The 22,806-nt window shown below is 40.6% G+C and overlaps 1 protein-coding gene across 2 annotated transcripts in view; it reads left to right on the top strand.

The window, feature by feature from the left end:
* The window catches only part of LOC126266984 (neural cell adhesion molecule 1-like), an 801,025-nt gene that overhangs the window by 565,809 nt on the left and 212,410 nt on the right, over positions 1-22,806 (top strand). For both annotated transcript variants that reach the window (XM_049971722.1, XM_049971723.1), the window contains exon 5: positions 15,296-15,499. In XM_049971722.1, coding sequence (XP_049827679.1) covers positions 15,296-15,499 — 204 coding nt within the window. The remainder of the gene's footprint in view (positions 1-15,295; positions 15,500-22,806) is intronic.

Raw genomic sequence — 22,806 nt, 5'->3', positions numbered from 1 at the left:
GATGGTACCTATTATCCGTAGCACAGCAAAACTGTGTCTGTAAGATACGCGGTACATATACTCTTTTCAGACAACCCACCACTGATGTTGCGTAATGACCTTAGCGTAGGACGGTATGTTAAACTGCTCTATAAAGTTCCTACATATGTCAACTTTCTCCACTGGAAGATTTCGATTCACTGCACATGGGCTTCTAGGATATTATCCTTACACAATAGCGTTCAGGTGACTCCCAGTAAAATACGATCCCGAGGTATACACGCTTGACTACAATTTGGCCAAGTATAGTTATTTGCTAACGTTAAATGTCTCATAAACAGGAATGGTTTTGATTAATTCAGTGTATCCAATCATATTCGTATGACCGTTTGATGTAATCATTTAGCTCATCGGTGCTCTCTTCAAAACCACATCGGTTCGAGAAAATGTGGATAATACTTTCTAGCTGATTATCGTAAATCCACTCAAGATAAATAATAATACGGCCCATGTTGCTGGGTTACCTTATGTATTTATGTTCCTCAGAATGCTGTGTAATCTACGGCTGGCTGAAATGTAAAGGATACGGCTGTGGATAATGTGGCATCGCGATTTTTGCAATTCCTAATTATCCAGTAAACTAATATGTTGATATATTAGAGACCTCTTAAAACATTTATGAACAGACACACTCAACTCATCGTTAACAAAGAAAGACGATGGTTTCCTAGTCCAATCTAGTAGCCAGCGCATGTAACGCAATTTGTTAAAACGTTTTTTTTCTTTTTTTTTAAATAAGTTAAGCCGCAACATCCAAATATAGGTAGATCATTCGCCAAAAGAAAATGTCATGTCGGACAGTACTTCGCACTATCTGGAGGGAAGTAACTGTAATTTCATCCTCTCCCTCAGATGACGAGAAAGAATGTCGTCACATCTCGGTCGTCACTTTGATCGTCAGTGGACTGTTGTTTCATTCACCCATATTGACTTATAAAATCGTAGTTCAACAGCGAAACGGTTTAGGAGTGACATTTTTAAATTTTGTAACTCCTTTGGGATCCCTTTCTACTAAATCAGATTTCTCGATACATTTGACTACAATGTGCCCAAGTACAGTTCTTTTCTAACATAAACTGCTTCAAAGACATGAACAGTTGTGATTGATTCAGTGCATCCAATCACAATGATAATATCGCATATTCATGTCAGCTGTCGCGGTCTGACTGACATCTTTTTTTTTTTTGCTTTCTTTGTATCTATCATGAAGTTTTCTGTTACCATAACTACTTTTGCTAAGTTTATTATATAAAAGACAATTTCGTCCCTCTATGCATATTCCTTATTTTCTAAAATGTTGACACTCTTACTTGATCACGTTTGCATGCATATTCTGAGATAAATTATCATGATTATCAATTACAGCTTCCCAGCTTCATTCATTGTTCCTATGGAACTTTTTATCTATGTTTCTCCTTGAATCTTCAGAATACATGGTGTATTGAAGTTGTGACGGAGTTTACACCTGTCTTCTCTCTACAATGTACATATTACTTGATAAAATGTAGTTAATTTGTCTTTCCATTAGGTCTTCTTCAACTAATTATCTATTGAATTTATTCAGAAAGAATGTGCGAAGGACAGACACATTGTTCTTGGCCTATTCTAGTAACATATGGCATTTGTTGTTTATTATTTGATTCATGACTATAATGTTCATTAACTGTATATACCGCGTGGTTACAATTAATCTTTCCCTATTTAACCTGTTATAATATGGAAACTATTTACCATACGAGTACCAAACTTGGTAGGAGAGTATGGGGTGCATGATGTCCATGCGTCAAAGCGCTAACGTCCAGTTCCAACTATGGCCACCAGGTGCCGTGATGAGTAATCTTGACTCATAGTCTCACACACCTGAACAATCGCAGTGCACTTGTTGACGTGTCAACATCAGCTTGGACAAAAAAGCAGAACATTATTGGTGAAGCAAGAACTATCAAAACAACAGTAATGCGGCAGGGTCCTCTTTCTCCATCTACTGTGCAGAACATGATGAAGTTCGATCAACTGGACATCGCTCCGGGAGGAGGCCGACGAACAGTTGCACCACAGGCGGTTGATGGAATTGCTGTTGCAATGGCAGACAAAGACACACGCAATTCCAACTCTTCTTACAGTGCTCCTGCTGTCTCACCAAGTTAAACGTCCCGTGGTCCATTGCGAGGCAGGCGCTTGGAACCGTTCTCAAATGGTATCTGTGCAAGATATATATTGTACAGCAGCTTGCACCACAGGGCGCACAACGGCGTGTTGACCTCGCTGTCCACTTTCTCGCACGGATTGAATGGGATGAGAGCTGGCCCTGGACTATCCTATGGGCAGACGACGCTCATTTTTCACTGGCGGGTGAGGTGAAGACACAGGATTACCGAGTGTACGGGTCTTCACCTCCAGTCGCTGTGACACATTAATCTGCACGGTGAAGGAGTTACCGTATTGTGTGGGTCCACGTTTCGTTCCTCATTGCCCCATCCTTTTTTTTTAACAAGTCGACGCTCAAGGACCAACAACATCCAGTGTGACTGGTCAGCGCTACTCCCATATGTTTCGCCAGCATGTCATACACGCCTTAGAGGCGAGAGACGCCTAGAACTTAATAATTCTCATGCTAGATAGGGCACCACCGCACATCGTTCGTGAAGTTCACTTGCTTCTCCGAAACACGTTTGGAAACGATCGAATTATCAGTCGATGGTTTCCAAATGCTTGGCCGACACAATCGCTTGGTCTCCCTCCCTGTAATTTCTGGTTGTGAGGCTATCTGAAGGACAGTGTTTACCAGGCGTACATACATACACGTGCCGATCTGAAGCGCTGCAAGAGAGGTAGCTAGCATACCTACGGACATGCTGCGTTCTGCTGTGCAAAATATAATCCTACGCTTTCAGTCTCTTGTAGACACTGATGGGCACCATATTGAGCGCATTTTTAGCAGTAATGGCACGAGTATGTAATGGACTAGTTTAGCGTAGCAGCTCATTAAAAGAGTTTTAGTTTCAGTCCCTGACATTAATACTACAAAGTTTTGTCCTCGTACTGTAATTAGTTTTCGTTTTATAGCGTCTTAAATAGAGAAAGTTTAATTATAACTAACCGGTATATTTCAGAATAAAGTTATTTGTTATTTGACTGTACCGTTGAAGACAAATTAATCTGTCGTCTTCAGAACCTTAGTACTAGTTTAGCTTTTCGTTGCTGCTGGTACAACAGCTTGACAGATACATAAATGGCCGCACGGGGTAGCCGTGAGCTCTCAGTGCCTTGCCACAGTTTGCGCAGCTCCCCTGTCAGAGGTTCGAATCCTCTCTTGGTCATGTGTGTGTGTGTGTGTGTGTGTGTGTGTGTGTGTGTGTGTGTGTGTGTGTGTGTGTGTGTGTGTGTGTGTGTCTGTGTTTGTGTGTGTGTGTGTGTGTGTGTGTGTGTGTGTGTGTGTTTGTGTATCTGTGTGTGTGTGTCTGTGTTTGTGTGTGTATGTGTGTGTTTTGTCCTTAGCGTAAGTTAGTTTAAGTTAGATTAAGTGGTGTGTAAGCCGAGGGACCGACGACCGCAGCAGTTTGGTCCAACAGCAACTTACTAAAAATCTCCAAAAAATACATGGATGTGACTAAGTTAATGTAAAGTTAATCTGCCTTTACAATAATCTCCAAAAACATGTAAATTTTTGTGCATGTCATGTCATTATGCTCTTCTGAAGAGGATATTGATATCCACTAAACCAATACTAAGCTTCTGATGGTGACAAATAGTTGTTATTGTTGTGGTATTCAGTTCAAAGGCTGGTTTGATGCAGCTCTCTATGCTACTCTGTCTTGTGCAAGCTTCTTCATCTCCGAGTAACTACTGCAACCTACATCATTCTGAATCTGTTTACTGTATTCATGCCTTGGTCTCAATTATGAAACGTCCCCGTTGAAAAATTATACATGACTGTGCTTAAACTGACACACAATATTTTTTTAGCGCAACGCAATCTGACTTTCAATAATCCCTACAAAAGAATGGCCCTGACTAACATTAACATATACCTTTCATGAATCACTTGCCTCACAAAACTCTTCGTAACTCCAACTACTGCAATACAGCGGGCGCCAATACTGCCAGCTAAATAAAAGATTCAAACTACTAAAAGCACTAACTACTGATAGGCATAGTTAGCAAATGAAAGATTTTGGTAGAGAATAAACAATGTACTTACCTTAGTAATGTTCAAAAGTCATAATGTATATTGAAGTTCATGACATCCAGTCTTACAAATTTCAAAACTCCGCCATCTGTCTCCCCACATCCACCACTGCTGGCGGCTCACCTCCAACTGCGCAACGCTGCGCGCTGTTAACGTCCAGCTGCCCAACACTGCAATGGCGAGTATTACAACAATGCCAACCAGCCACTGGCTGCACACAGAACAGCCAGTGATATTCATACAGAGCGCTACGTGGCGTTACCAATATGAAAAACCTAAACAGTCTACTTACACCATCTACGATTTTTACCCTCCGCGCTTCGCTCCAATACTGAATTGATAATCCCTTGATGCCTCAGAACGGTTCCTCTCAACGGATTCCTTCTTCTAGTCAAGTTGTGCCACAGATTCCTCTTCTCCCCAATTCTATTCAGTACCTCTTCATTAGTTACGTGACCTACCCATTAATCTTCAGAATTCCACTGTAGCACCACATTTCGAAAGCTTCTATTCTCTTTTTGTCTAAACTATTTAACGTCCACGATTCACTTCCCTATATGGCTACACTCCATACAAGTACTTTCAGAAAAGACTTACTGCCACTTAAATCTACATTCGATGTTAACAACATTTATCTTCTTCAGAAACGCTTTTTTTTTGGCATTGCCAGTCCACATTTTATATCCTATCTACTTCGACCATCATCAGTTATTTTGCTCCCCAGATACAAAAACTTATGTACTATTTTATTTCTTGGTGTTCATCTTACGACCTTCTTTCAAGACACTGTCAATTCCGTTCACCTGCTCTTCCAGGTCCTTCCTTGACAGAATTACAATGTTGACGGTAAACCTCAAAATTTTTATTTCCTCTCCATGGATTTTAATCCCTACCCCAAATTTTTCTTTTCTTTTCTTTACTGCTTTCACAATATACAGATTGAATAACATCGGAGATAAGCTACAGCCATGTCTCACTCCCTTCCAAACCACTGCTTTCCTTTCATGTCCCTCGACTCTTATAACTGCCATCTGGTTTCTGTACAAATTGTAAATAGCCTCTCGTTTCCTGTATTTCACCCCTGCCACCTTAAGAATTTGAAAGATAATATTCCAGTCAATGTTGTCAAAAGCTTTCTCTAAGTCTACAAATGCTAGAAACGTATTTTTGCCTTTCCTTAATCTTTCTTCTAAGATATGTCGTAAGGTCAGTATTGCCTCATCTGTTCCAACATTTTTACGGAATCCAAACTGATCTACCCCGAGGTCGGCTTCTACCAGTTTTTCCATTCCTGTGTAAGAATTGGTTTTAATATTTTGCAGCAGTCACTTATTAAACTGAGAGTTCCGTAATTTTCACACATCTCAATGCCTGCTTACTTTGAGCATGGAATTGTTATATTCTTCTTGAAGTCTGGGTCATTTCACGGGTCTCATACTTCTTGCTCCCCAGATTATAGATTTTTGTCAGGGCTGGCTCTGCCATGGCCAACAGTAATTATAATAGGATGTTGTCTACTCCAGGGGCCTTGTTTCAACTCATGTCTCTCAGTGCTCTGTCAGACTCTCCACGCAGTATCATATCTCCCATTTCATCTTCATCTACGTCATCATCGATTTCCATAATATTAATGTCAAGTTCATCGCCCATGTATAGACCCTCTATATACTCCTACCTTTCTGATTTCCCTTGTTAGCTTAGAACTTGTTTTTCATTGGCGTACTTGATATTCATACATGAGGTTTTCTTTTCTCTAAACGTCTCTCTAATTTTCCTGTACGCTCTGTCTGTCTTGCCCCCAGTTGTAATGCCTCTACATCCTTAGATTTGTCCTGTAGCTATCCTTGCTTAGTCATTTCGCACATAGTATTGAACTCATTTTTTAGTCGTTTGTACTCCTTTCTGCCACCTTCATTTACCTAATTTTTGTATTTTCTTCTTTCATCAAATTGAATATCTCTTCTGTTACCCAAGGATTTTTACTAGCCCTCGTCTTTTTACCTATTTGATCCTCGGCTGCCTTCATTATTTCATCTCTCAAAGCTACCCATTCTTCTTCTACTGTATTTCTTTCCCCAACTTTGTCAATCGTTCCCTAATGCTTTCTCTGAAAACCTCTGAAACCTCTGGTTCGTTGAGTTTCTCGAGGTTCTATCGCCCTGAATTCCCACCCTTTTGCAGATTCTTTAGTTTTAATCTACAGTTCATAACCAATAGATGGTGGTCTGAGTCCACATCTGCATCTGGAAATGTCTTATAGTTTAAAGCCTGGTTCCTAAATCTCTGACTTACCACTATATAATCTTTCTGAAACCCTCCAGTCTCCAGGCCTCTTCCACATATGCATCTTTTTTTAATGAGTCTTAAAGCAAGTGTTAGCTACCATTAAGTTATGCTCTGTGCATGCTCTGTCAAAGTTCTTGCAGGCCGCTCCGTCTTTCATTCCTTAGCCCCAGTCCAAACTCACTTACTACTTTTCCTTCTCTTCCTTTTCCTACTATCGAATTCCAGTCCTCTGTGACTATTAAATTTTTCTCTCCATTCAATATCTGAATAATTTCTTTTATCTACTCATACATTTATTCAATCTCTTCGTCATCTGCGGATCTAGTTGGCATATAAACCTGTACTACCGTGGTAGGCGTGGGCATCGTGTCTATCTTTGCTACAATAATACGTTCCCTATGCTGTACGTAGTACCTTATTCACGCTCCAATTTTTTATTCATCTTTGAACCTACTTCTGCAATACCCTATTTGATTTTGTATTTATAGCCCCGCATTCCCATGGCCAAAAGTCTTGTTTCTCTTGCCGCCGAACTTTACCAATTCCCACTATATCTAGTTTTAAGCTATCCATTGCCCTTTTTAAATTTTTTGATTGACCTGTCCGATTAAGGGATCTGACATTCCACGCTCCGATTAGTAACACCAGTTTTCTTTCCTCTGATAAAAACGTCCTCCTGAGTAGACCACGCCTGGAGATCCAAATGGGGAACTATTTTACCTCTAGAATAATTTACCCAAGAGGACGCCATCACCATGTAACCATACAGTAAAGTTGCATGCCCCCCCCCCCCCCCTCAGAAAAATTACAGTTGTAGTTTTCCTTGATTTCAGCTATTCGCAGTACCAACACAACAAGGCCAGTTTGGTTCATGTAACAAGGCCAGATCAGTCAATCACACAGACTGTTGCCCCAGCAACTACTGAAAAGGCTGCTGACCCTCTTCAGGAACCACACATTTGTCTGGCCTCTCAACAGGTACCCCTCTGTTGTGGTTTCACCTGTAGTTTGCCAATCTGTATCGCTGAGACACGCAAGCCTTCCCACCAATGAGTTAGGCAATCTTTATCACTGAGGCACACAAGCCTCCCCACCAGTGACAAGGTCCATCGTTCATGGGAGGCAAATTACATTATCGAAATTGGTAAAGTGAAATAAAAGTATAATTACAACTGACAAATGTAATTTATTCTGGAAAACAGGATATTTTTGCTGTAGCCAAATTTCCCATTGCAAAACTCCACTTCGGTATTTGCCTTTTGAATCTGACAATTATCTATTATCACATAGCACAGTAGTTCAATTTTACTGCCATGTAAGAGCATATATATTTCTCTGCAGACATCTTCTACCCTCTCATCAGAATGTTAGGATCATGATGCATTACTTGAACTTCCTTCAGTGTTTGCATTGCCTTTTTAACCTTCTTGTTTGAATGCTAACATCTGGAACTCTTCCTTGCTTTATTTCTGTGTCTTAATACTGTTTACCTGATTCTAAGACAACTTGCCTCTTCGTTTATCTTCACCCCTTTGATTTACCTGGTGTGCCCTATTTAATCTTACTTAAATCGGCTTCTCGCTCCACTTACCTATTTTGTAAAACCACATTTCTGAAAGTTAGTATCTCTTCAGCGCTATGTGATAGAAGCGGTTCACTATCTAACAGGATGGCTCGGCAGACGGGGTTTTCTTTGATTTTCTACATATTTACTGGACCTGAAAGTGAGTACATTAAGTGGATATTGGGTTCCTATAGCAGTATGATCCGATTCTTAGCAACATACCAAAAAAACCGATTTTGAAGTTTTCCTTTTGTTGTTAGGCAAAAAAATTAATTACTTTTATCTCAATCGCAAGCTATTCAGGTTTCTTTACTAGTCCTGTAATCACGAGTTTACTGGCTCGATTCTCGCTAGCAGCTTATTTATTGAAACTCTACTTTGAATTCAATAATTATTATCAAACTAATGTGTAAACTAAAAAGTATTAATGCGAATCATAATGTATATTCTTGTTGGAGGGTACCAAAGCCAAATAATTATTTACTAAATGTGGCAATATTCTACCTAACATTTTTATTTAACAAATTTGTAAATGGGATGAGTAGAAAACAGCTTATTTCGTTCTTTCAGTCATAATATTTTGATCAGAACGACATGTTCATATCTAATTTGTAAGCTTTGTAAGATATTCTTCATGAATTAATATTTTTGAGAAAAACTGGGAAACATTAAATAAAACATAAAACTTATTTTTATTTGAGGACTTTGTGAATGTATTGTTTAACATTACTAAAAATATACAATTTATTATAAATACTAAATTTTTCTATGATTGGTATGTAAAAATGAAGTTACTCTTTATATAAAAAGTTATGATTCACGATAGTATTTGTTAACTAACATTTCGATTCGATAATAAACATTAATCAAGAATTGAATCAGTGACTTCATGATTACCAGACAAAAATGTTACTCATTCACCTATTTTTATTTCATAAATTTGTTGTTATGCTGTTCTTTCATATCTACATAATAAATCGAAGTTATCAGATGGAACTTTTGGAGAAAGGAATTGAAAGAACTGTGATACAATCCCTTACTTCATGCATAGTAGACACTCTGTTGCAGATGTTTCAGTATTTGATTTTAATGGATTATGAAACTAAAGTAAATTAACTTTTGGTTAATAGAATTAAAATACCTTAATTGAGCTCAGAAGCTTCAAATCCTCAAACCTGATGCTTAATAAGTTTCTGAGAATTTCATCAAACTGTGGCTTAAGTTGTTTTAATCCACTGCCCCATATTCTTCATCTGTACTGAAACATGAACGTCCTATGTTCTCACATATGTATAAAAGTTTTGTGGCAATCCTACCAAATATATTGTAACTTGACACCACCCTATGAACACTTTTTCTGCTAGACTATAAAATACCGAAGGCATTTGATATAAGAAACTTACCTTATTACAATTTTTATCATGTATTTGCGAATTTCGTTGGGAGGTTTGCGGAAATTTCTTTGTTCATTTACAACTGATTTGAACCATACTTTTCTGTAGAAATTTCTTTAGAGGTAGAAAAAAAACCGAATAGCTCCTTCGTGATTCATCTCGCTTTTATAACTATTTCGCGAACGTATTAAACTCCAGTCCTGCCTTGTAATGGAAATCAATGTACTCTCTCGGGCTTTCGGAGATTCTGTTGCATATTGGATGCCAAGCTATGCACCACCGTGCAGTTTAGTCATAATGTGTGTGGATGACGTGTGGAACGCCTGAGACACCATCGCAGGTAATTCCACCGAAAGTAACAAAACTTTCACAGAAAATCCGTAAATGTAAATAGGATGAACACCTAGAGTTTTGTTATCTGTATAATACTACCCAGTGTATACATCTCATTCCACGTGTCCCGTCATTCGCATTAAAATATCCTACTGATACCTTTTTAATACTTTCTTAAGTGGTTTTCCTTAATAAGTCTTGATTTCGTGGTTTATCTACGTATTTAATTCATCAAATATTCTGCACTACGACATTCTTGACACTTTTAGTTCCGACTTCTTCATTTTTGGTTTTTGACATACATGCAATGTTGTGCCCATAACGAAATATTTGACGCAGCAGGAGCTTTTGATGTATAAAACTTTTCGTATTATTGGCTAGGTTATTTGATGACTCTTGTGCAACCATAGTTTGACATTCCAGAATGATTTTTTTTCTACTGCATTTTCCCTCGTTTTATTTCTAGTAAAAGGTTTTTTCTTTTGTTTTACCCAAAGTTCCTCTTTGCTTAAAATTAATTTAAGTTACTTAAGTTACATGATAAGAAATTATTCACTCCTTTCATCAGCTCGAATAACGTTTCTTTAGTTCACACGTGTTTGACGTCTCACATGTGCCCACTGGAACCGTATTGGTATTCTGACATTGTAATCTCACCGATCACCATTACAAAAGGATGGTGATACTGTGAATGTTTGTCTTAGGCTTTTACGAATCAACTGGCGTGGGTGCGTATTTTGTATAAAATAATTGTGAAATACATACAGAAGGTTACAACCTAAAAAAAAAGCATTGTACCCTTTTCATGTAAAAATTTCAGTAATCCCAATTGTTCACTGCGTGTGAACCACATTTTCGTTTAATTCAGATGTGGTTTAATGTTTGTTTCAAATAATTTATCAACTAAGAGTCTAATGATAGCACTGTAACATATGCACATTGTTCTGCATAATCTACGTCATTTGGTATCCTAGAATTTCGCAGATACCGCCAATTGCTATTTAATTTGTGATAAAGTTTTCTCTGTGCAATAGTGGTGCGACGCGTCCATATCATACAGACCTACATTGGGGAATGTATTTGGTTCTCTAACGGAGAATTGTCCCGCACAAGTTACATAAATGCTGCGTACAAACATCAACATTACAAAAAAAAGTACTCAACTGCAGAGAGAACAAGTGCTGCTTTCTGCCTCTATTCTCTTCTCTCAAACGTGAAAGACATATTTAAAAATAAAGTGTTCGCAGAACGTGATGTAAGAATTTAGTTGTTTTAAATCTGATACCTTTAACACAGTTTTTCTTTAATACTATAATATTTCCAGAGTAAGAGAATAAGCTGGTTGTACAATATTGTTGAACCGTCCTCAAAATGAATTTTCTGAAACATAATAACGTTTGAAATCTTCTGTTATCCTGGATTCAGTATATTTTCCTTAAATTTCTGTACGGATATTCACATACTTGGAATACTTGATTCACAGCTGTGTGTGTTTTCGTTAAAGCATAGCGTAGTCATTTCTGCTAGCGTAAGGGCCTCTGTATCTTGAGAACTTGAAGTAACGACTAGAAGGCAAAGTAGACAGCATACAACATATAAAGGCTTCGTTATATTTACATAAAATTGAACAGCACTAGAAAGCGTGAAGAGATTGCTGAGAGCGTCGGCTCCACCCAACCACTGTGCCCTAAGATAGTTCATTGTTGACATTGACGTACACAAGAGCATGCTGATAAGTAATATTTCCAAATTCTTATCTGAAATCTCTTACAGATTGTTAACTCAAACAAACTTTATTAACGTTCTACATTCTTATTTTTAATGACTACATATTTATTTCTGTACCTAGTCACCCAGGAGACCACTGTGTTGGTACCCTAACAGTACAATGTTTGACTTTGTTGATGGACCCACAACCTCATCTCTGCTTTCACTACTTCATCACTATCAAACTGAAATCACGAAGGTATTCTTTAAGTTTTGGAAACAAGTCTGGACTGTATAGAGAACGATCGATGACAATGAACCCGGGGCGTCGGGTTGTTTGTACACGTCGCAGCACCCATGTATGGTCTGTCACCGTAAAGCTGAAGGAAAGGTTGTTCCATGTAGGAAAACTCTATTCGAATACAGCACGTTATTTCTCACACACGCCATGTTACACGCTACGAGCAGTCTAGCAGCAGAGTGTTCCAACTCGCGTCCGTGACTCGGGAAATTCGATCGAGTAACTCGCATGGCGTGTAATACCTCAATAGATTTAGATAACGAAAAAAATTCGCAGGCATTACTTTTCGGCACGCCCTTGTGCCAACCCAGAATACATAGTTGCTACGATGTTCCCTTATTACCGCACTATATTCTACTGTGTCAACGGACAGTGTGATTTAGTTTGGTCTCCTCTATCACCATACACTTGTGACGGGATTTCAGTGTTTTATATGATTACAGATACGTACTTCCTAGAAAACAAAAATTTATTACAAAACAGTATTTTTTATTTATGAATTATTACTTTAAATCTATCTTCTCGTATTAAACATCGTGATTTACAGAGAAAGGGAGATAATTCTTCATTTATCAGAAAACTTCTTGTTCTGAGGTTTCTGATGCTTCAGGGTAGTTGTCTTTCTTTACCAAAACATCACATCCTTTACAGATAATTGGCTAATTTGTCGATTACCTTTCTGCCCATTATTTCCATTCATTTTCTCTGGAGAAACCATTCCAGAATGAGACTACCATGACTACTCGAAGGCGAGATGAATGCATTTTTAAATAACTAACAGCTATAAATGACGCTTTTTAGCGGAAGAAACTGTGCTGAGGTTCCAAAATCTGACCAACACGAGGCTTAATTCCAAACAGTGGCGTTGAGAGCTCATAACGTGGTAAGGCAAGAATATCGGGTGTTCTTGTCTGCTCATCACGCGACGCTTGCAACGCCCTCTGTGATAGGAAGGTTAGGTTTGTTTCCCATTACGAAAATTGAAAGGGCAAACGCTGCTGAACGGTGTTGAACATGGGGCTACACAGCAGGCGACGCTTTACTAATCCCATTTTGACCCAACGACATCGTCAATTAATGTTACGGTGAACACTGATTCATCGAAATTGGATCGTGGATCAACAGCAACCAGTCGTGTGGACGGATTAATTATGTTTCTCGTCGGAAATCGTCGGTAGTCGTGCTCGGATAGGAAATCATCCTAAGAATAGCGGCTAGGTACATGCCCAGTGCCAGTGGCGACAGTGTTATGCTTTGGGGACTTCCATGCATCCTATGGTAGTAATCGATTGCATCATGTGATCTTGGGACTTTGTGAACATTATTGCGGACAACCAGCATCCATCATAGTACCTGATGTACTCCCTGACAGCGATGGCATTTTGCATCAAAACCACTATCTGTGACGTCAGTCCAGAAGCGTCCTAGAGTGGGTTGAAGAGCATGATAGTTAACGTAGCAACCAAATTCCCCCTGACATCGAACTGATGAAACACCTACGTGGAGTTATCTGTCGCCTACTCCTCATTCAGTACTAGGGAATTGCGTGACCTGTGCTAAGATATGAGGTGCCACGTACCTCCGCAAATCTACAAAGAACTTGTCGAACCACGCCACGCAGAATGGCAGCTGTACCAGGTGTAAAAGTATGATACAGGTATTTCCCGATAGATGGTGCCAGTCGTTAGACCGCGTCTGCAGCGCCATCTACTTACTTTAACGGCTGACGACGAATGACAACATACAGTAACCCAAGTTTCATACATCAGTATCTGTTGGAACCCAGTAAATATGCTAAGTTTTGTGCCAACGAACTACGATTGCGGACAGAATTGGTTTTCTGTTATCATTTGAAGAAAACCTCTGCAGAATCGCATCAAATGAAGGTCGAAGCTATCGACGAACCTGCTCTTGGAGAGACAGTGTTTCAAGTGGTTCAGAAATTCGAAAGTGACGATTTTGACGTGAGAAACGACGAGCGCGGGAAACCACCAAAAAAGTACGAATACAAAGAATTGCAGGTCTCATTGTATGAAGATGATACTCAAACTTAACAGGAACTCGCGGAACAAATTAATGTGGCTCATAAATCCGTTTCTCTTCAGTAAAAAACTAAGGGAAACATGCTGAAGGTGGGAAAATGGGTTTCGCATGAACTGAATGAAACACAACATGCAAATCTAAAGACCACTTGTGAAATGCGGATACAAAATAAAGTCCTTTGTCCATCGAATGGTGACAGGTTACGAAGACCGGATATATTTTGAGAATCATAAGCGTCGTTAATCATGAGAGAATATTGGCAAACCATCGACTTCCCCAGAAATAGCTTTGGAAAGAAGACATTGATTTGCGTTTGTGAGCTGCTACAAGCTGGTGAAACCTTTAAAACTGAAAACTACCAACAGAAAATGATCAATTTAAGTTGAGCATTATGTGAAAAACGACCGGAACACGGAAAAGGCTACACAAAGTCATATTGTCCCACGATAACGTCCCATTACATAAAGCAAAACGGGTCAGGGAAACGATCGAAGCGTTTTGTTGGGAAATACTAAGGCATGCGGCTTAGTCTCCAGACTTGGCTCCGTCCGATTATCATCTCTTTGCTTCACAGGTACGAAAATGGCTCACTGACTGGTTCGCTTCAAAGGAAGAAGTGTTTTTTTTGACGTGGCATTCACAGCCCGCCGGAGAGTTGGGAAGAAATTTATAAATAGCAGTGGAGATCATTTCGAATAAAATATTGTTTATCAGTTTCAAAGAACAGACGTGTAGTTATTAGAGCCAAATTCCGATTTCATACTTCTACAACTAGTATAGTATTTCGAAGGTATGCTACGAGGCTATGCAGAGATGGTCGTAATGTTTATGCTCGTCAGTGTAATCGAACATTAATTTTGTCGCATACGTTGAGTTAACAGAAACTTGGCCCGCCCGGTTGGCCGTGCAGGCTAACGCACTGCTTTCCGGGCGGGAAGGAGTTCTTGGTCCCCGACACAAATGCGCCAAACTGACTTGTGTCCAGGTCCGGTGACCCGGCCAGTCTGTGATGATATTTAGTCGGTTTTCCATCTGCCACGGCGAATGCGGGTTGGTTCCCCTTATTACGCCTCAGCTACACTATGTCGACGATGCCTGCGCAAACAAGTTCTCCATGTACGCGTACACCACCATTACTCTACCATGCAAACATGGGGGCTACACTCGTCTGGTGTGAGGCGTCGCATGGGGGGTCTACGGGGGACCGAACCACACAATAACCCTGTCTTCGGTGTCGGGCAGCGGAGGGGTGAAGTGTACTGCGGTACTCGTCGTGGTGTTGTGGACCACTGCGGCTGCGGCGTTGACGGAGCCACTCCGTCGTTTCTAGGCCCTCGGTTAAAATACAGTACAATAACAGAAACATTCCTTTGTGGATGATTTCCGCGAGATCTGCTGCTGTTCGCGCGAGCGGCTGGTGAGGGACAGGCGTGTTGCAGGCAGACCGCCGCCGACGGTGTCGTGGTTCGTCGACGACCGTCTGACGGAGGGTCAGCTACAAGCGGTGGGCCGGCACGTGGTGGTCAACCGGCTGGAGGTGCCGCGCGTGTCCCGCCAGCAGCTCAACACCGCCTTCAAGTGCCAGGCCTCCAACACGAAGCTGGTGCTGCCCCAGGAGAAGACGGTCCGGCTCGACCTGCTGCGTGAGTACCTTCCCCTCTCGATTCTGCATGCTTACGCATTCTAAAGTCGTGACAATAAGAAAGTGACAAGTGGTGGTCTGAAAAGTGCGAGTTGGCTGGAGCCTGGGGTATGTACACTACTGGCCATTAAAATTACTACGCCAAGAAGAAATGCAGATGATAAACGGGTATTCATTGGACATATATATTATACTAGAACTGACATGTGATTACATTTTCATGCAGTTTGGGTTCATAGATCCTGAGAAATCAGTACCCAGAAGAACCACCTCTGGCCGTAATAGCGGCCTTGATACGCCTGGGCATTGAGTCAGACATCGCTTGGATAGTATGTACAGGTACAGCTGCTCTTGCAGCTTCTACACGGTACCACACTTCATCAAGAATAGTGACTGGCGTATTGTGACGAGCCAGTTGCTCGGCCACCATTGACCAGACATTTTCAATTGGTGAGAGTTCTACATCTACATCTACATCCATACTCCGCAAGCCACCTGACGATGTGTGGCGGAGGGTACCCTGAGTACTTCTATCGGTTCTCCCTTCTGTTCCAGTCGCGTATTGATCTGTGTGGGCTCTAATCTCTCTGATTTTATCCTCATGGTCTCTTCGCGAGATATACGTAGGAGGGAGCAATATACTGCTTGACTCTTCGGTGAAGGTATGTTCTCGAAACTTTAACAAAAGCCCGTACCGAGCTACTGAGGGCCTCTCCTGCAGAGTCTTCCACTGGAGTTTAACTATCATCTCCGTAGCGGTTCCGCGATTACTAAATGATCCTGTAACGAAGCGCGCTGCTCTCCGTTGGATCTTCTCTATCTCTCCTATCAACACTATCTGGTACGGATCCCACACTGCTGAGTAATATTCAAGCGGTGGGCGAACAAGTGTACTGTAACCTACTTCCTTTGTTTTCGGATTGCATTTCCTGAGGTTCTTCCAATGAATCTCAGTCTGGCATCTGCTTTACCGACGATCAACTTTATGTGAACATTCCATTTTGAATCACTCCTAACGCGTACTCCCAGATAATTTATGGAATTAACTGCTTCCAGTTGCTGACCTGCTATTTTGTAGCTAAATGATAAGGGATCTATCTTTCTATGTATTTTCAGCACATTACACTTGTCTACATTGAGATTCAATTGCCATTCCCTGCACCATGCGTCAATTCGCTGCAGATCCTCCTGCATTTCAGTACAATTTTTCATTGTTGCAACGTCTCGATACACCACAGCATCATCTGCAAAAAGCCTCAGTGAATTTCCGATGTCATCCACCAGGTCATTTATGTATATTGTGAATAGCAACGGTCCTATGACACTCCCCTGCGGCACACCTGAAATCACTCTTACTTTGGAAGACTTCTTTCCATTGAGAATTACATGCTGCGTTCTGTTATCTAGGAACTCCTCAATCCAATCACATAATTGGTCTTATAGTCCGTATGCTCTTACTTTGTTCTTTAATCGACTGTGGGCACCTATGTCAATTGCCTTGCGGAAGTCAAGAAACACGGCATCTACCTGTGAACCAGTGTCTATGGCCCTCTGAGTGTCGTGGACGAATAGCGCGAGCTTGGTTTCACACGACCGTCTTTTTCGAAACCCATGCTGATTCCTACAGAGTAGATTTGTAGTCTCCAGAAAAGTCATTATACTCGAACATAATACGTGTTCCAAAATTCTACAACTGATCGACGTTAGAGATATAGGTCTATAGTTCTGCACATCTGTTTGATATCCCTTCTTGTAAACAGGGATGACCTGTGCCCTTTTTGAATCCTTTGGAACGCTTCGCTCTTCTAGAGACCTACGGTACACCGCTGTTAGAAGGGGGGCAAGTTCCTTCGCGTACTCTGTGTAAAATCGAACTGGTTTCCCATCACGTCCAGCGGCCTTTCCTCTTTTGAGCGATTTTAATTGTTTCTCTATCCCTCTGTCGTCTATTTCGATATCTACCATTTTGTCATCTATGCGACAATCTAGACAAGGAACTACAGTGCAGTCTTCCTCTGTGAAACAGCTTTCGAAGAAGGCATTATTATTTCGGCCTTTAGTCTGTCATCCTCTGTTTCAGTACCATTTTGGTCACAGAGTGTCTGGACATTTTGTTTTGATCCACCTACCGCTTTGACATAGGACCAAAATTTCTTACGATTTTCTGCCAAGTTCTGGAGAATGTGATGACCAGCGCTGCAACCGAACTTTTTCTGTATTCACAAAGACCCGTACAGGACATGCACCATGCGGTCGTGCATTATCCTTCTCAAATGCAGGGTTTCGCAGGGACCAAATGAAGGGTAGAACCACGGGTCGTAACACATCTGAAATGTAACGTCCACTGTTCAAAGTGCCGTCAATGCGAACAAGCGGTGACCGAGACGTGTAACCAATGACACCCCATACCATCACGCCGGGTGATACACCAGTATGGCCCTCACGAATACACGCTCCCAATGTGCGTTCACAGAGATGTCGCCAAACACGGATGCGACCACCATGATGCTGTAAATAGAACCTGGATTCATCCGAAATTTTTTTTGTCATTCGTGCACCCAAGTTCGTCGTTGAGTGCACCATCGCAGGCGCAGGCGCTCCTCTCTCTGATGTAGCGTCAAGGGTAACCGCATCCGTGGTGTCCTAGCTGATATTCCAACGCTGCTGCAAACGTCGTCGAACTGTTTGTGCACGATCCGTTACAGCTATGCGGATAAGATGCCTGTCATCTCGACTCCTAGTGATACGAGGTCGTTGGGATCCAGCAGGGCGTCTCATATTACCCTCCTGAACCCACTGATTCCATATTCTGCTAATAGTCATTGGATCTCGACCGACGCGAGCAGCAATGTCGCGATACGATAAACCGCAATCGCGATAGGCTACGATCTGACCTTTATTAAGTCGGAAACGTGATGATACGTATTTCTCCTCCTTACAAGAGCCATCACAACAACGTTTCACCAGGCAACGCTGGTCAACTGCTGTTTGTGTATGAGAAATCGGTTGGAAACATTCCTCATGTCAGCACGTTGTAGGTGTCGGTACCGGCGCCAACCTTGTGTGAATGTTCTGAAAAGCTAATCATTTGCATGTCACAGCAAATTTCGCGTCTGTAGCACGTCACCTTCGTGGTGTAGCAATTTTAATGGCCAATAGTGTAAGTCGCACTGCAGTGATGGCGAGGTATGCGCCTTACTATTGCGACCTAGGCACCCAGACACACATTTGAAAGTAAAGTTTTCTTTTTATTAAAATGACATTTCCGATTGGTGTTTCAGTGATTCGAATGATACGACCAAGGTGTCAGCTGATGGCCATTTTTCTAGATCTCTGCCGTCAAAGCAGGCAGAGCTCTGTCCATAGAGGCAGGCTACTCTTTCCAACTTCCATATTGAAACGTATACGCAGGGTGATTCAGAATGAGGTTTTAAATAATTGGGGGCTGCTTTTTTACACAAAAAAGGAAAATAAATATTTCCCGTAAAAGTGGACTATAAAACGCATATCGTAAGACCTATGAGAACTAGTTCAGCAGAAGAGACGTATTTCACATTATCCGAGATGAGCAAGGGCTCACATATGTTAAGGTATTCACTTTAGAGTCCATGTTTACTGGACTTTTTTTATTGTTTTGCTGCATATCACCTCATCCAAAAATTTGGAAAGCAAAGAACTTGCAGTAGAATATTCGTTTCACAGTATCAAGCACGAACAAGTGCTCATAGTTATAAAGTCATGTGTTTTACAACCCATCTCTTGTTTTGGTGTAATGAATCTGTAGCTACATTTTTAAAAATGTCTTTGTGAAACAATCTTATATATTCACTTTAAACTGACCGTGTTGTATAAATTTTTGCGGCTATATGGGTTGTTATTTAAAACGCCTGTTGCCGAGTTTATGTTAACTTGGTTATTGGACGGAAATACGACATCACACTCACCTCATTTATACAGTTAAGCACAAGTTCCGAAACCGTAAAACAATCGAAACACGCCATGTATTTTGCGACAATGTTAGAAAAACGTTCGCCAGTTCTATTAGAACATTTATTAGAACTTAGGTTTCCTCTCTGAAACTGCACTAGACCAAAACATTAAATTACTGTAATAATAACATCACCTTCTTAAACTTCCCTTCAAGTAGCGAAAGAAGTACACGTATTCAGTTCCAAGGAAAAATAATCATCGAATGAATTGGAAATGCAATGAGACGTCAGACTGAACCTGTTTTCTAACAATAAATTGTTCCATTTATCACAATACTAGTTAATTATTACACATTATTTTTATATTCTATATAGGAGATATGGAACATAGTCTTTCTGGTAGTAACGATATTAGCAACGCTGACACTTGGCATAGAATCTATGATTAATATATTTCACTTATAGCAGTTTACAATAATCAGTTCAATTTTTACTTCATTTATAAAGCAATTACTGGTTTACAATTAACAAGTAAATGAAAGTGTTATTTTAGGCTTACTAATGAAATTTCTTTAGTTTACTGTTAATAAACCCACTTCTGAGGATGCGGATAAGGAAATTATCCAGGTTAAAATGACTTAGCTTATGCTTGCACAACAGTCTAGAATAACACTAATCTTGTATTTATTGCTAACAGAGATCTATACGTTTTACAGGTATACTCATTAATTTTTCTGACAGTAACTAGACGCTGAGCTGAATGCAATGTATAATTCATGAAAACTTCTGCTAAGCTCCCTTATATTAGCAGCTCCATGTTGCCTCCATTGCAAATGATATCACTTCTTTTTCCTCGTACAGTATCTTTTAACTTATCATGATGCTGCTTCTTTCTAAGGACACACACACACACACACACACACACACACACACACACACAGACGTTCATCAGAAGCTTTGTCTTTAATGAGCGGCTCAGAACCGTATCTTTTTTCCAGTAACCCATATCTCAGTGACCTATAAAGTTGAGGCTTTTTGGATTAGTGGCTCGCAAATAGCTTCTGCTGCCCAACAGCCTTGACGCAACAGTAGCCTTCAGCAGGTTACTGAATACTGTTCGGCAGTCACGTCTAAACTGACTGCGTCTTGTATTGGGTGTACTCATGTCTTGTGTAGACCTTTTACTTTTCCAACCATAGGGACATTGCCACCCTTGTTTTAATCCACGTTACACTGCTAATAGTGTCTGCAAATACTACGTATGGAAGGACTAGCAAAATTGCCATGATAGTCACACAACGTCACACAAAAAATTTTACTAATTTCCTATAACTAAAAGAAGTCAAAACCGTAAAAATTGTTTTACAGACGTTAATCACCTGTTTAAAGAAAATATGGTACATATGGTGTGTTACTGCTTGAAAGTGAGGGGCGAGATCAAAACACAATGTGATATATTTTGACAACATGAGCATGAAGCATTCTGCTTTCAGCCCAGAGACGCACATCTCCCCCACCCTCTCACTCCATTGGCATCTGTACTGGTTGTAGTACTACTAGTTCTAGTACTCTTATGTCTGCGGAGACCGCAAAAGTGAGAAGTACATATCGGCCAGCACTCAGTTTTATGGAATTCCATCACTGCTACCTACCTTTACCTGCGTCCTAAAATACCTTAGAGGCCCACGACCACTGACCGATCAACTTTTCATCTTCAGCCGACTCGCGTCAATGGATGAGGATATGGAGTGGCCAGCACACAGCTCTAAAGCCCATTGCCAGTTTAATTTAATTAATTTACTTATTTTTGTGACCGGAGCCGCTACTTGTCAGTCATGTAGCTCCTGACTTGGCCTCACAAGGGCTGAGTGTACCCTGCTTCCCAACGGCAGTAGGCAGACCCGGACAGTCACCCATCCAAATGCTAGCCTAGCCAGACAGCGCTTGACTTCGGTGATCTGACGGGATCCGGTACTGACACTGTGGCAAGCCCGTTGACTTCATCATCTGCTTGTCTCTGTTTATGTATTTGTAACTGGCGGTAGAAAGTCTAGGTGGATGTAGCTTGCAGTAGTTGTAGAGGTAGGAGGAGGATAAAACAGCGTGGAGAGATACACGACACACATCGTCAGCCTGAGGATCACAATAACAGCAGTAGGTTATTCTAACCTTTCACGCAGTTATGCACTAAGAGGTGTTATGGGCGAATCCGACATGAGAAAGAGAAGCTTATAAGCTGGTAGGCTGTTGGAAAACCATAAAAGGAGAGACTCAAACCGTCTTAGTTCTGATGTTACAGAAGCATTTCAGAAGTTAAGTTTGGAGAAAATAAATGTGGGGGATCTTTGCAGAAATGGCGAGGAAAAGAACGTGACAGAATATTACTATGACAGAAAATGTGTTAAGACACTGTCGAAATATTTTCATGTTACTAGAAAGAACAATAGAGGGCAATAATTTGTTAGACAGCTTTGGAATATTTACAACAAGTAATTGGTGACGTTGGGTTTATTACTGTGAGGTGCTGAGGAGATCAAGGTGGGCCGTATCAGATCAGTTAGAAGATTCATAGCACCAAAAGATCGAAGTGTTTTGAAAAAACGAATAAGAAAGTAACACAAGATATGCAGATATCTAGGGATTTTATTAGTGCATGTACTTCGTTAGGTATTTTAGCAGTGTATTAGGATAGATATCCAGAAAAAGTTTCAGACTGTAATATAAAGAAATGCAGCTAGCCCTTTTTTAACAATTACAATTGCTCAGAAGTACAATGCCATACAGTTATAACGGTAATGTTGGTAACTAGTCCAGTTCATCAATTTACTTCCTGACTCTCATTAAGTATCACCGCCACCACATATTTGCATCAGCTTTACCTACTCTACCACTGTCTTCGCCCTTGGAAAATACTTCTTTTACTTGATTACAGTAAGAAGTTTAGTTATTTATTGTACGACCGAATTGTCGTAAGGATATCGGTATATTTTTTACATCTGTTGACTTACGGAGATATTGTTGCAGTTGATATGGTGCTTTCGTAAGGAGTGCAGTCCTTTTATTTGGGCGCGTCTCTCAAAAAATCACATAATAATTGTCTGAATGCTCTTTACGGTACGAACTTCAAAATACCTTATTTCGTACCCCGCAAGTTGTGTAGGATTGTGAACATTTCCGGTGAACTCACTCGAATAAATACTTTCACGTGTTGGAGCCCTAAACGTACACACATTGGCAATGAAACTTCTAACGATTTCAAGATTTCAAGTCACAGGGAGATCCGCTCTAATATTATCCAAATAATAACCTGTATCTCATCACTCTCTTCTGTCTTTAAAATTCAATATTAGTATTACAAAAAAGGAGCGAAGTGTGTTTA

Source organism: Schistocerca gregaria, chromosome 4 (assembly GCF_023897955.1).
Source record: "Schistocerca gregaria isolate iqSchGreg1 chromosome 4, iqSchGreg1.2, whole genome shotgun sequence".
In the NCBI taxonomy this organism is placed as follows: Eukaryota; Metazoa; Arthropoda; class Insecta; order Orthoptera; family Acrididae; genus Schistocerca; species Schistocerca gregaria.
The sequence above is the reverse complement of the archived record's forward strand: the minus strand, read 5'-3'. Positions and strand labels throughout refer to the sequence as shown.